Genomic DNA, 14,259 nt, shown 5'->3' with positions numbered 1-14,259 from the left:
TCAAATCTTTCAGTTGTAGCTTAATTTGTTTTGGTGCCCTGTAAGGAAGGCTCGATGCTCCATTCGAGGTGTCTATAAGGGGGTTTAAGGGGATATTGAAGTCTCCCCCCAAAATTAAAATGCCTGTAGCAAAGGTTGTCAGCAAATCCTTGATCTTACGGAAGAAAGTTACCTGTCCTGAATTTGGGGCATAAACGTTAGCAATTGTCATTGGATGGTTTTCAAATTTTCCTTTAATAAATATATACAGTATTTACCACTAGGGTCTAGCATGGTGTCATGTACCTAGAAAGGGGTCTGGTTTGAAATTTGTATAAAGTCTAGGGATGAGCTTCGAGTTCGAGTCGAACTCATGTTCGACTCGAACATTGCCTTTTCGGCGAACAACAAACAATAAGGGGTGTTCACGGCAAATTCGAAAAGCCGCGGAACACCCTGTTAAAGTTTATGGGTGAAATCTAAAGTGCTAATTTTAAAGGCTAATATGCAATTTATTGTCCTAAAAAGTGTTTGGGGCCTGGGTCCTGTCCCAGGGGACATGTATCAATGGCAAAAAAAGTTTTAAAAACAGACGTTTTTTCGGGAGCAGTGAATTTAATAATGCTAAAAGTGAAACAATAAAAGTGAAATATTACTTAAAATTTCGTACCTAGGGGGGGGTGTAAAGTTAGCATGTGAAATAGCGCATGTTTCCCGTACATAGAACTGTCCCTGCACTAAGTGTCATTTCTGAAAGGAAAAAAAGTCTTTTAAAACCGGACTTGCGGCTATAATGAATTGTCGGCTCTGGCAATTCAGAGCGAATTCATTCATAAAAAAAAAAAAATAGCGTGGGGGGTCCCCCCAAATTCCATTACCAGGCCCTTCAGGTCTGGAATGGATATTAACCAGTTAACAACCGCCCTATAGACAATATACATCTACAAGGCGGTTGCTTAACTCTGGGGGGACGTCCATGGACGTCCTTCCAGAATCGCGCTCCCGCGCGCCCTCTGGGGCACGCACACGGGAATGTCCATGACCCGGCGCATCACAGATCACAGTAAATCGCCGCTGATGGCGGCGGTTTACCACGTGATCGCTCCGTTCAATGACGGAGCGATCACTAGTAAACAAACCGGCGTCATGTGATGACGCCGGTTCCTCCCTCCCCTCTCTGTACCGAACGGTACAGTGTGAGAGGAGAGGGGGGGAGAGAGCGGATGCAGCACGAGTGCTGTGGGCTGGATCTGTGACACATGCAGTCACAGATCCAGCCAGCCATCCATCCCTGCTCAGCCATCCCTGCCCCATACTGTGCAATACACAATACCCATACTGTGCAATACCCCACAATACTCTGCAATACCCCACACTACTCTGCAATACCCCAGGGTACGGGGTCACGTGATGGGTGGCCCACCTCCCCTATATAAGAAATGTCACAGCTTCAGCCGCATCATTCGCTGGGCTGTGTCCAGCGGTGAGAGGAGATCGGCGATGCTGTGCTCTGGATGGATGGATCTTCTCATCGCTGGACCGGTGATCACCCGCACCTGTCGCTGGATACAGACAACGTTGGAGCAGGAAGCAGGGAACGAGTGGATTTTTTTAATTTTTTTTATTAATAAAGGACTTTTTTCTACAGTGTGTGTGTGTGTGTGTTTTTCCAACTATTTACACTTCCTTCGTGAAATGGTAGGGGTACAATATACCCCATTACCAATTCACATAGGGGGGGGCCAGGATCTGGGGGTCCCCTTTGTTAAAGGGGTCTTCCAGATTCTGATAAGCCCCCCGCCCGCAGACCCCCACAACCACCGGGCAAGGGTTGTGGGGATGAGGCCCTTGTCCCCATCAACATGGGGACATCCTCCCCATGTTGAGGGCATGTGGCCTGGTACGGTTCAGGAGAGGGGGGGCCGCACTCTGTCCCCCCCTCTTTTCTGCGGCCGGCCAGGTTAACGTGCTTGGATAAGGGGTCTGGTGTGATTTTTTTTAGGGAAACTCCACGCCATTTTTTTTTAAATTGATGGTGGGGTTCCCCTTAATATCCATTCCAGACCTGAAGGGCCTGGTAATGGAATTTGGGGGACCCCCACGCTATTTTTTTTATTTTTTATGAATGAATTCTCTCTGAATTGCCAGAGCCTACTGACCCAGTGTCCCTTGGGCAGTGCCTAAGTGCACAGTTACCAACATTTAAAAAATATTTTCAGGGACACTTTTTTTAGATTATTTGGATTTTATTTTTATTTTATTTTAGATTATTTAGAGTAGCTGAGATCCCCGATGTTCCTCTATACATCATAGTAGTAATCACAAAATTAAATGAGTACTAATAATGGGGCAGAACAAATATGAGAACTGAGATTTCCTTTAGTTGAACTAACAAAAGTGTGTCCATTCTAGAGCTGGTAACATTGAGGATATTCAGTATAATTTTAAAGAACTGTTTTTGTGGGTAAGCGACATAGGGGAGGAGTATGGACGGTATATAAGTGGGAAGTATGTGCAGGTGAGGGAGAGGAATGTGGAGGGTCTAACAGTGGGCACTATGTACAGGAGAGGAGTGCAAAGCGTACGGCAAAAGGCACTATGTACAGGGGAGGAGTGTGAAGGATATGACAATGGGCAGTATATACAGGAAGAGTGTGGGGGTATGGCAGAGTGTAGTACATACCAGAGAGAAGTGTGGAGGGTATGATGGGGCAGTATGTACAGGAGAGGAGTGTGTAGGGTATGACAGTGAGCACTATGTATAGGAGACAAGTGTGGAGAGTATGACAGTGGGCAGTATGTACAGGAGAGGAATGTGGATGGTATGATAGTGGGCACTATGTATAGGAGAGGAGTGTGGAGGGTATCACAGTAGGCACTATGTATAGGAGAGGAGTGTGGAGGGTATGACAGTGAGCAGTATGTACAGGAGAGGAGTGTGGAGGGTGCGACAGTGGGCACTATGTACAGGAGAGAAGTGTATGACAGCAGGCACTGTTTTTGTGGGTACAGGAGAGGAGTGTGAAGGGTATGACAGTGGGCGCTCTGTATAGGAGAGGAGTGTGGAGAGTATGACAGTGGGCACTATGTACAGGAGAGGAATGTGGAGAGTATGACAGTGAGCACTATGTACAGGAGTGGAAGGATATTTTGGGACTGCGTAGTGGTTAAGCGGGTCATACATGGATTGAAATTACGCCAATTATGCAGAGACCAGCCACAGTCGATCTATGAATGGGCTAGCTGGTTTTACACAAGTCAATCTATTAATCGACTTAAGTACAACCAGCCTGTTAGGTTTTTCCCAAAACAATCAGTGCTGCCAGCTATAGTTGGCAACACTGATCATTGCACTCACTGGCAGAACACAATAACACTGCAGGAGTGATTCCCCTATCCACAGGTCAGCAGGTGAGAGGGTGTGTGGGGACAGGCTGGGGAGAGATACTAGTCAGTGGCTGGGTAGGCACTGGTAGTATCAGAGCCAGATACACACAGGTTACATATGCCACGATCGTTAGAGCGAGAACAATAATTCTAGTACTAGACCTCCTCTGTAACTCTAAACATATAACCTAAAAAAAATTTAAAGCATCGTTTAGGATACCAAAAAAAATCCTGCTAACTTCACTAACTAGTGTTTTTTTTTAATGAATGAAACAGTTTTTTTCCATTATTTTAACTTTGAAAAAATGCTGCGCAAATACGGTGCTAGAGCTGCACAATTAATCGTTAAAAAAAATCGTGATCTCGATTCAACCCCCCTGACGATCTCCAATGCAGAGTTTGCCGATTCTTTCATATAACAAGTGGAAAGACTTTCAGCTATCAAAAGAAAATATCTGTGCCAGATTCACAAAAGGGATACGACGGTGTATCTCCTGATACGCCGTTGTATCCCTGTTTCTATCTATGCAACTGATTCATAGAATCAGTTACGCATAGATATCCCTAAGATCCTACAGGTAGTTTTACACTGTCGGATCTTAGGATGCAGTACCGCGGCCGCCGCTGGGGGGAGTTCGCGTCATAAACCAGCGTCGGGTATGCAAATTAGGAGTTACGGCGGATCCCCGACGGATTTTCGCGTTCGCTACGTCGCTGCTAGTCTAGTTTCCCGTCGCAAAGTTAGTCGTCGTTTTAGGTGCCCTAACTTTAGTCAGCAAACGTATTGCTGTCTAAAGTATGGCCGTCGTTCCCGCGTCGAAATTTAAAATTTACCGTCGTTTGCATAACACGTCCGGGAATACGGAAGTACGCTACGCGCGTTGCCGTTCGAAAAAATTACGTCACGGCGCGCAAAGCACGGCGGGAGTTAGGAAACGGAGCATGAGCAGTAGGTCCGGCGCGGGAGCGCGCCTAATTTAAATGGCACACGCCCATTTGAATTGGCCCGCCTTGCACCGGAGGCCGCGGGCGTAGTTTTCATCGCAAGTGCTTTGTGAATCTGGCCCATTGTAACTAACTGTGTGTAAAGAAAAAATCTGGGTAGTCTGCCAAGTTTGTAAACAAAATGAAACATTGTAACTAACTTCCTTCTTAGATCAAACTTCTGTGTGTAAATGCAGAAAATGTAACCACTTAAAGTCCAACACTTGTTTCTTAAGTTAAAAAGCAATATTATTTGCTAGAAAATTACTTGGAACCGCCAAACATTATATATATTTTAGCAGAGACTCTAGGGAATACAATGGAAATTGCTGCAATATTTTATGTCACACTGCATTTGCCCACTTTAATGAATAACAAAAACCATAAAAACAAAACAGTAAAGTTAGCCCATTTTTTATTTATTTTTTGTTTTAATGTGAAAGATGATGTTATGCCGCAAGAATCGTGAGAGAATCGTGATCTATCTTCTAAGCAAAAAAATGCAATTCTCATTTTAGGAGAAATGGGTGATCTATAGTTAGCACCCTAATAGCCGCCCAACGTTGCGCCTGTGGAGGAATGAATGATGCCTAGCTGCTGTTTAAATAAATCAGTGAACAGAAAAGAATAAATTGATCACACTCCCTGTGGGGTGTCAGCAAAATAAAACAGCGCTAACAAATATATGTGCATATTTGACTAAATATAACCAAAATTACAATCCATATATGATAATATTAAACCATAAGTAAACCGTGAAAAATAAACACTGAACAGTGATTGTAATGATATAAAACACCCGTGATAACTGAAAAAAACGTGAAATGGAGGCACTAAAAGTGCAAAAGAACAGTCTCTAAAAATTATTCTTATTTTAGCCAGAATCGTGCAGCTCTGTACCCTGCAACATAAAAAGTGCAAAGACCACCATAGAGTAATTTTCTAGCAAAAAACAAATGATGATTTTTACATGTAGTAGAGAAGTGTCAGAATTGGCCTGGGTGGCAAGGGGTTAATTACCATGAGTAATATACAAATAATTATTATAAGCCCTGTGATCCTATCAGTTTGCTGCAGTGTGTCAGCTTGTATTTATATTGGCCGCTCTGAATGTAGCTTCTGACAGGCTGTGAAAGCAGGCCCGTATCTCCGGAACCATAAATGATAGCCGTCCCATATTTTGACCAGTTGTGGGGCAGGTCTTTAACTGCCTACCCCCTAAATGTGGGGTTTCTGCGACCTCTGGTCGTCGAGCTACAACCCCCGAAGTCAATCTTCTTTTTTTTTCTTTTTTTGGGGCAAATGGGCCTATCTTTGAGAAAGGGGCCTGGAGCTGCAGCTCCATCAGCCCCCTTGTTAATCCGGCCCTGTTCACTGGCTAAGAGCTGTTTGTCTTGGTGCTCTTTAGGCACCACTAAATGTGAGTGCATATAACTTCTACTACACTATGAAAGTATTATGTTGTTGGGATTGTGGCTTTTGTCATTTATGACAGGGAACTTGCATTGAAGCTCATGGTGATACTTTATCAATTCAATATCCTCACCTTGTTTTATTATTAAGGCTGGGCAGGCCTTTAATAGTCGCAAATATCTGGTGAGTAATTTTACCACGCGTGGTGAAGCACTTTGCTTGGATAAAGGAAGAATTAATTTTCCATTGTCACTTAAAGGCACGGTGGTCGGGAAGACATCTATACACTTTATTATCATTTGATTATTGTGTATTTTGCTATTTAACTAATGATTCATGTAGACATGTGTTATTTATTCTTAATTGTATTCATATTTGTTTGGCGTTTACGTCACTGACCTTAAAGGAGTAGCGCCTACCTTTTAGATTATGTTTGTTCTTTAGCGTTGTTTACACTTAAAGGGGCAGCTGCACTCGATTACATTTTTATCTGGGTTGGCGCCCTCATATTACATACACATTTTCCCCCTATAATAAAGGTCTGTGCAATGGTCTTGTAACCAGTAGCAATGGGCCAGATTCCTAAAGATCCGCGGCGGCGTAACGTATCGTCTTTACATTACACCACCGCAAGTTTTCCTCGTAAGTGCTTGATTCACAAAGCACTTGAGTGTAAACTTGTGGCGGAGTAACGTAAAGATGTCCGGCGCAAGCCCGCCTAATTCAAATGGGGCGGGGACCATTTAAATTAGGCACGTTCCCGCGCCGAACGTACTGCGCATGATCCGTTTTGAAATTTCCCGCCGTGCTTTGCGCGAAATGACGTCGCCCGACGTAATGTTTTGAATGGCGACGTGCGTAACGTACTTTCGTATTCCCGGACGACTTACGCAAAAAAAAAAAATATTGAAATTCGACGCGGGAACGACGGCCATACTTTAACATGGCTCGTCTAAAGTTAAGCCATGAAAAAGCAGGCCTAACTTTGCGATGGGAAAAACCAACTAGCGACGACGTAACGAACGCGCGTACCTTCGTGGATTGCCGTAAAAGCTAATTTGCATACCCGACACTGGAAAACGACGCCAACTCCACCCAGCGGCGGCCGAAGTATTGCATCCTAAGATCCGACGGTGTAAGTCAATTACACCTGTCGGATCTTAGGGCTATCTATGCGTAACTGATTCTATGAATCAGGCGCATAGATACTCTCAGAGATACGATGGTGTATCAGGAGATACGCCGTCGTATCTCTTTTGTGAATCTGGCCCAATATGTATATGTTTAGTTCATTGAGAATACTGATGCAATCACTCAAGGGGGGTTGCCACTCAGGACATTTACAGGGTATGCATGCCAGAAATCTGAGCAGATACGGGCACTGCCCTTTTTTGCATCATCCAGGTGGAAACTGCTCTACATGTTTTCTGGGAGTGTCTCTTTGCTCAGAACCTGTTGAGGGCCTTGGAACCAGAGCTCAAGGTCTTTGTGTCACAGACAGCCATCACACACTTTGGTGTACTGAATGGACTATTCTGTAGGACATTTTCTCAAGGGGACATTGATGGTGCCTGGCAGGTGATTTCTTTAAGGATGGCAGGTGCCTGGCAGGTGATTGCTTTAAGGATGCTTTATGGTGCACCAAAAAGCGCCTCATCCCTCAGCAGGAGAAGACGTCCATTGAAGACTGTCGAAGACTGGATAATAGTCTTCTCAGAGACTATAATCTGATGGACATCAAGAAGGAAGAGGATGTCTGAAGATTTCCCCTTTCCCCACTCTCCCTTGTGTGTCTTTGTCCTTTCAATAATCCTTCAGGCTTGTGAACTATTTTCCCTCACTCATCCTTCTTCCCCCCCCTCCCCCCCAAATCACACCCGTTGCTTCTTGAATTGTATTTGAAATGTTGAGACTGTTGCATGACTTGTTTTAATTGCAGTGCCATATAGGGCGTGTGGGGCAGGAGTTCAACTCGGGCATTACACGTCACACATTGCGCTGCAAGTTGTGTGTCTTGTCAATGCTTTTTGGGGGCAAGCAGCATAATGCATGATGTAATGGTTCGGGGAACTCTGCTCCGCACAACGCGTTAGGTCTCATACCGCAGGGTGAATGTATTTATTGTGTGATTGGCACTGTATTGTAATGTAGTGTATACATGCGCTGTGTCACAGTACATTAAGTATTTTATTTTTTAGATATTTTATATTAAAGTTTATTGTTCCAACAAAAAAAATAATTGATGCAATCACTCCCGTTTTTGAGCCGGTGTGGGTGAAGAGCGACACAGTATGTAATCAGAGATGGCAGTAGGGAGATAGGATAAAGGGAGGTAGTAGAACTTCATGTCCCAGCCAGGTGAGTATCTTGTCCAGGGGTGAACTGCGGTCAGTGCATGCTCCATACAGTCTGGCACATGGTGGATCTTGGGGTTGGACGTGTTGAGCAGTAACATTAAAACCTTGACATCTGTATGAAAAAAAAAACATACACAAAACTTTCTTTATTGACTCTATTCAAGTACAGAAACCAAGCACAAATTTGGCTTACTTCTTTTGAAAGGAGTGTGTGTACACTCGGGCAGCAAGAGATTCTTGCCAAGAATCTCGTCAGGAAAAAATACGTTTTTTTCCTGACAAGATTCTTGCCCGTGTATACAAGGTCTCAAAGTTCCTGCTCCCTAGCAGTTTCTTTAGTATCCTTTTTGCAAGTACAGAAAAATATCCCTTGATCCTGCCATACATTTTTAGTGCATTTCCTGTGCACTAAACTGAAATCCTAAACCACATTTATTACCTTTCCAGTTCTCTGTATGAGCTACAGAACACTGTCTGCATATGTTATTAGGGGGCCGGGGGGGGGGGGGGTGTTTGTAGTCCAAATGACTGGCTGACAAAGCTGTTCTTTCATAGACACAGTAAAATGCATGATGTTGTCACCCCCAAATCCTGAAGAAAATAAAACTAATCTAATCAGGGGTGGACTGACCATTCGGGCACTTGGGCACTGCCCGAGGGCATCATGCCACTAGGGGGCCCCATTAGGGTTGCCAGCCTCAGTAAAACCAGGGACAGTATGTAAAAATCGGTGTTTAAAAAAAAAAAAATACCAAGATTATAGCTGCCCCGCCTCTCCAGTACCTTTTCAGTGTGTGTATATTGTGTGTCTATTCTGTGTATGTATACTGTATGTGTGTATACTGTGTGGCCCCATAATCTCCCATTGCCCTGGGGGCCCATAATCTCCCATTGCCCAGGTGCCCCATAATCTCACATTGCCCAGGGGTCCCATAATCTCCTATTGCCAGGGGGCCCCATGAGTTGTCAGTCCGCCCCTGAATCTAATATAATACTTTTCTTGCTTTTAAGGCTCGCCATAGACAAATCAAAATTCAGATGGTTTCAGCTGGTTCCTGATCCATTGATTAACTTGAGTACAACCAGTCTGTCGTGTTATTTTCGTGTGATAGCTGACAGTGGTGATCATTGTATTCTGATGGCAGCTTTGGGGGATAACTCCATCAACACTGACTGTGTTGATGGGGGAATTGTGAAATGTTCACTCCTTCAAACTGTGGCTAAAGGAAAGGAAATTGTATAATGTACTGTATGACTTGCTTAATACTTTAACTTTCATTTTTAGTAGAGGTGTCACTCACGTTGTTGGTAATACTGTTCTCCAAACAATTCTTTGATGTTTTCAGGGAGATCATTCCATAGCTTCTGCATGTTTTTAATATGAGGATCTTTCTCAATTATTGGTGTCCTATAAGCTCCAGGTTCTATTATGCAAACTTTGACCCCAAAAGCACGAAGCTCCCTTCTGCAGATTTAAGCAACCAGAAACAAATAATAAGAGTATATATGACTAAACCACCAATACTTATTTATAAATGGTATTGCGTATTATGTGACAGAAATAATATCTGTTTTTTCTTATTCAATATATATTTTTTTAAACTGACAGTCACCAGCTCAAGACAAGTCAAGTCTATGCAGCCTGAGCAGTCAGCGTGTTTGATTGCTCAGTTCTCCATTTTAGAGCTGGCGGGATACAGATGCAGCATCAGACTGATGTTGCATCCACCTAGGTCAGTGATGGCGAACCTTTTTGAGCCAGAGTGCCCAAACTGCAACACAAAACCAACCTATTTCTTTTCAAAGTGCCGAGCGGCGATATGAAAAAGGTATACAGTGGCTTATTTAAAAAAAAAAAAACACATACACTGGGGCACATCATTCAATGCAACAGAGGGGATTGTAAAACGAAGACTTAAAGGGTTAGTAAAGGAAAACATTATTTTTCTTTAAAATAACAAACATGTTATACTTACCTCCACTGTGCAGTTCGTTTTGCACGGAGTGGCCCGATCCACGTCTTCTGGGGTCCCTCGGCGGCTGTCTCTGCTCCTCCCCGCAAGAACTCACCACATTCATGCGAGAGAGCTTGCATGGTGGTGAGTCACTGGATGTGATTGACAGCAGCGCCAGCCAATGGCTGCGCTGCTCTCAATCCATCCGTTCTAGCCAATCAGCGGCCAGGCTGAGCAGCAAAGAGGATCTTGGAACCGAGCGCAGGACTTTCGACGGGTCAGATAAGCAAAACGGGGGCTTTGGGGCGATATACACTGACGTTTTTTCACCTTAATGCATAGATTGCATTAAGGTGAAAAAACATTTTCCTTTACAACTCCTTTAAAGGGTCACTAAAGGATTTTTTTTTTTAGCTAAATAGCTTCCTTTACCTTACTGCAGTCCTGGTTTCATGTCCTCATTGCTCGTTTTTGCTTTGAAGTAGCTGTAATTCTGCTGTGATCTCCACACTTCCTGGTTGCCTGTTTCCTTATAACCATCATACTGGGAGATTTTCACGGTGGTCTAAGCTGTCATTACTGTGTGTCTAAAACTTAACAGAACCAATCACATTCATTTTAAAAACAAAACACTGCCCTGGATTTGTTTGTTTTTGTTCTGTGTGTCTCTTTACTTCGCATAAACATGAAACCAGTTTAAAAACGAAAGTGAAACTACAGGCACATTATATGATAGAATTTAATCTATTTTTAATCATTTTTAACCACTTCCCGACCGCCGCATGTATATGTACGTTCACAGAATGGCACGTACAGGCAAATGGGCGTACATGTACGTCCTCGCCTTTCCCGTGGTCGGGGGTCAGATCGGGACCCCCTCCGGTACATGCGACAGCCGGGAACGGTGTGCGGGCGATCCGGGATGAGGGGGCGGCTATTGGTTTCCAGCCACCCCCTCGCGATCGCTCCCCACGAATCAGCTTCCTCCAGCCCGCCCTGCCTGTGTAACTGTAAACACAGACAGGGAGGAAGTGACGTTTTCTCTCCTCTGGCGGTCTTTTCAGTCCAGATCCAGAGGAGAGAAGACGTCTGTACTGTGAGTTGCACCAACGTTACACTGACACAGAACACATAGGTACATAACCCCCCCCCCCCCCCGATCACCCCCCTGTCACAGTGTCACTGATTGCAGTGATCATTTATTTTCTGATCACTGCATTTAGTGTCAGTGTGACAGAAAAAAGTGTTAGGGCAGTTAGCTTTAGGCCCCTTTAGGTCCAGGGTAGCCCCCTGCCCCCCCTAATAAAGGTTTAACCCCTTGATCACCGCCCTAGTTAACCCTTTCAACCCCTATTGCCAGTGTCACTAAGCGATCGGTTTTCTGATCGCTGTATTAGTGTCACTGTTGCCGCTAGGTAGCTAGTTTTTTTTGAGGTTCGCCGCCAGGTTTCTATAGCGTTAGGTACCCCCATAAATAAAGGTTTTAACCCCTGATTGCCCCTAGAGTTAACCCTTTCACCAGTGATCACTGTATAAGTGTCACTGGTGACGCGGGTTAGCCAGTTAGTTAATTAGTTATTTTAGGTTCGCCGCCAGGTTTTTAGAAAGCGTCAGGTACCCCTATATATTACCTAATAAAGGTTTTAACCCCCTGATTGCCCCCTAGTTAACCCTTTCACCAGTGATCACCGTATAAGTGTTACGGTTGACGCTGGTTGGTTAGTTTGCTGTTTATAGCATCAGGGCACCCGCCGTATATAACCCAATAAAGGTTTAACCCCCTGATCACCCGGCGGGTGATATAAATAAAATTTTAGCGTCAGTCAGGGTCTGCGTCGCCCCAGGCAGCGTTAGGTTAGTGCCAGTAACGCTTACACCCACGCGCAAAGCATACACCCCCCTTAGTGGTATAGTATCTGAACGGATCGATACCTGATCTGATCAGATCTATACTAGCGTACCCAGCAGTTTAGGGTACCCAAAAACGCATTGTTAGCGGAATCAGCCCAGATACCCGCTAGCACCTGCGTTTTCCCCCTCTGCCCAGCCCAGCCCAACCCACCCAAGTGCAGTATCGATCGATCACTGTCACTTACAAAACACAAGACACATAACTGCAGCGTTCGCAGAGACAGGCCTGATCCCTGCGATCGCTAACAGTTTTTTTGAAGCGTTTTCTACATTTGCTTTTCTACAGATCAGGTGTTTTTTTTACCTGTGAATCATCACCAGTGTACGACTAAATTTAGAGGCCAAAATGGCAAAGAGAACATACACTGATGACGAGGCCTACTTGTTCATGAGCTTGACAGATAGTGAAGAGGAGGAGGTCACGCATCTGTCAGAATATGGCTCAGAATATGAACCCGTTTACCACAGCGGCTCCATGTCAGATAGCTCTCACGACGAAGTTGAGGTCCCTGCTAAGGCCAGGCGTACCCGATCCCGTTCTGATGTTGAGCAGCAACAGTCAAAGTCCCGACGCGTGTTCGTCACATCACGTGACTTCATCAGGGGATGAAGTCACGTGATGTGACGAACACGCGTCGGGACTTTGAGCACTGGCAGCAGCACCTGACGGACGGTAAACGAGCGCGGCGCTCGTAGGATATGTAACCGCCACAAGACTGCTCAATGTGAGTTTTTATTTATGTTTTTTACTGTTTTTTCGGCATAGGGGGGTCTCCTTACAACCCATACCAGACCTAAGGGCCTGGTATGCTCCTGAGGGGGGAACCCATGCCGGATTTTTATTTAAAATCCGGCGGGGAGTTCCCCCTCAGGATTCATACCAAACGCTGCACACGTGTAGAATTGGCGGGAATCCAAGTCGGATCCCCGTCGCTTCTATGACGCGCTCGCTGGAATGTGCTTTTACTATTCCAGTGAGTGCGAGATGTCGGCACCCTGTCGCCGAGAATCAGCGCGATGCTGTCGTGCTAAAAACACTTCTCGGCGGCAGGCACTGTGAGGTATCACTGCGAAGGGCAGATCGAGGGCAGTCATTTTAGCAGTAGACCTCCTCTGTAAATCTAATGTGGTAACCTGTAAAGGCTTTTAAAGGCTTTTAAAAATGTATGTAGTTTGTCGCCACTGCGCGTTTGTGCGCAATTTTAAAGTATGTCGTGTTTGGTATCCATGTACTCGGCCTAAGATCATCATTTTTATTTCATCAATAATTTGGGCAATATAGTGGCCCAGATTCAAGAAGCACTTGCGCGGGAGCAAGTGTGATTTGCGCCGCGCAAGTACTGATTTGCTCCCATGCAAATTTGCGGCTGATTCTGTAAACCAGTTAAGCCTGAAATGCGGCCATTTTCCCGCGCACGCAGCCTAGCTGCTCCTGCGCAATTTTCGCGCAATTTTGCGCGGGGTGTAAGTTGCGCCTTCATGGAATTCCCTCAGCGAATATGCAAATGAGGTACTGCCGATGATTCAGAAACATGCGCGTGTGATGCGCATCTTGCGCTGGAAGCGCGCAAGCTTTTTTCCCCGGGCAAACTTGCTCCTGCTAAAAGCAGGGGCAAGTTAGCAAAAGATGGCCAAATGTCATCTGAAGGAGCGCGCAACTTCAGCAGCACCTAGACAGACGAGCTGAACAAGCAGAGCACCCACATTTTCGGGACCTCACATCTGTGCACCAACATGCCAGGGGCAGCTATGGTTCTTGATATTATATTGACTGAGCCGACTCGTAGGAGGGCACGGGAGAGGATTTACAGAGGGCGCTACAACCTTTTTCAGATAAGTGATAATGAGGTGTATCGCATGTTTCGCTTTAGCCCTGAAGTCATCCTTGAGTTGGTAACAATCCTGCAGGATGACATCAGCAGCCCGACCCATCGGGGACAGGCAGTGCAGCCACTGGTGAAGGTAGTGGCAACCCTTCATTTTTTGGCAAGTGGCTCATTTCAGCGCACAGGTGGAGTGGTGGCGGGGATGTCCCAATCCAGCATGAGCAGGTGTGTGCACCAAGTGATCCCTGCAATACTCAGACGAATGGGCACACAATTTATCAAACCAACCACGGCTGACCTGCGGCAGAAGGCAATCAGTGATTTTTATTTATTAGCCAGATTTCCACGCACTGTGGGTGCAATAGATTGTACCCATGTGGCACTATGCCCCCCCGGCTCCTCGAGCATATCTACTGCAACAGGAAACATTGGCATTCGATAAATGTG

At 45.2% G+C, this 14,259-nt stretch overlaps 1 protein-coding gene across 1 annotated transcript in view; it reads right to left on the bottom strand.

Moving 5' to 3' along the window:
- Nucleotides 1-6,969: 6,969 nt before the first annotated feature.
- LOC120929487 (retinol dehydrogenase 7-like) overlaps nt 6,970-14,259 on the bottom strand; it is a 64,647-nt gene continuing 57,357 nt past the window's right edge. The window contains exons 4-5 of the mRNA XM_040340963.1: nt 9,422-9,585; nt 6,970-8,232 (exon numbers count right to left, since the gene is read on the bottom strand). Of these exons, the coding sequence (XP_040196897.1) occupies nt 8,012-8,232; nt 9,422-9,585 (385 nt within the window). The 3' untranslated portion in view covers nt 6,970-8,011. The remainder of the gene's footprint in view (nt 8,233-9,421; nt 9,586-14,259) is intronic.

Source organism: Rana temporaria, chromosome 2, assembly GCF_905171775.1.
Source record: "Rana temporaria chromosome 2, aRanTem1.1, whole genome shotgun sequence".
In the NCBI taxonomy this organism is placed as follows: domain Eukaryota; kingdom Metazoa; phylum Chordata; class Amphibia; order Anura; family Ranidae; genus Rana; species Rana temporaria.
The sequence above is the reverse complement of the archived record's forward strand: the minus strand, read 5'-3'. Positions and strand labels throughout refer to the sequence as shown.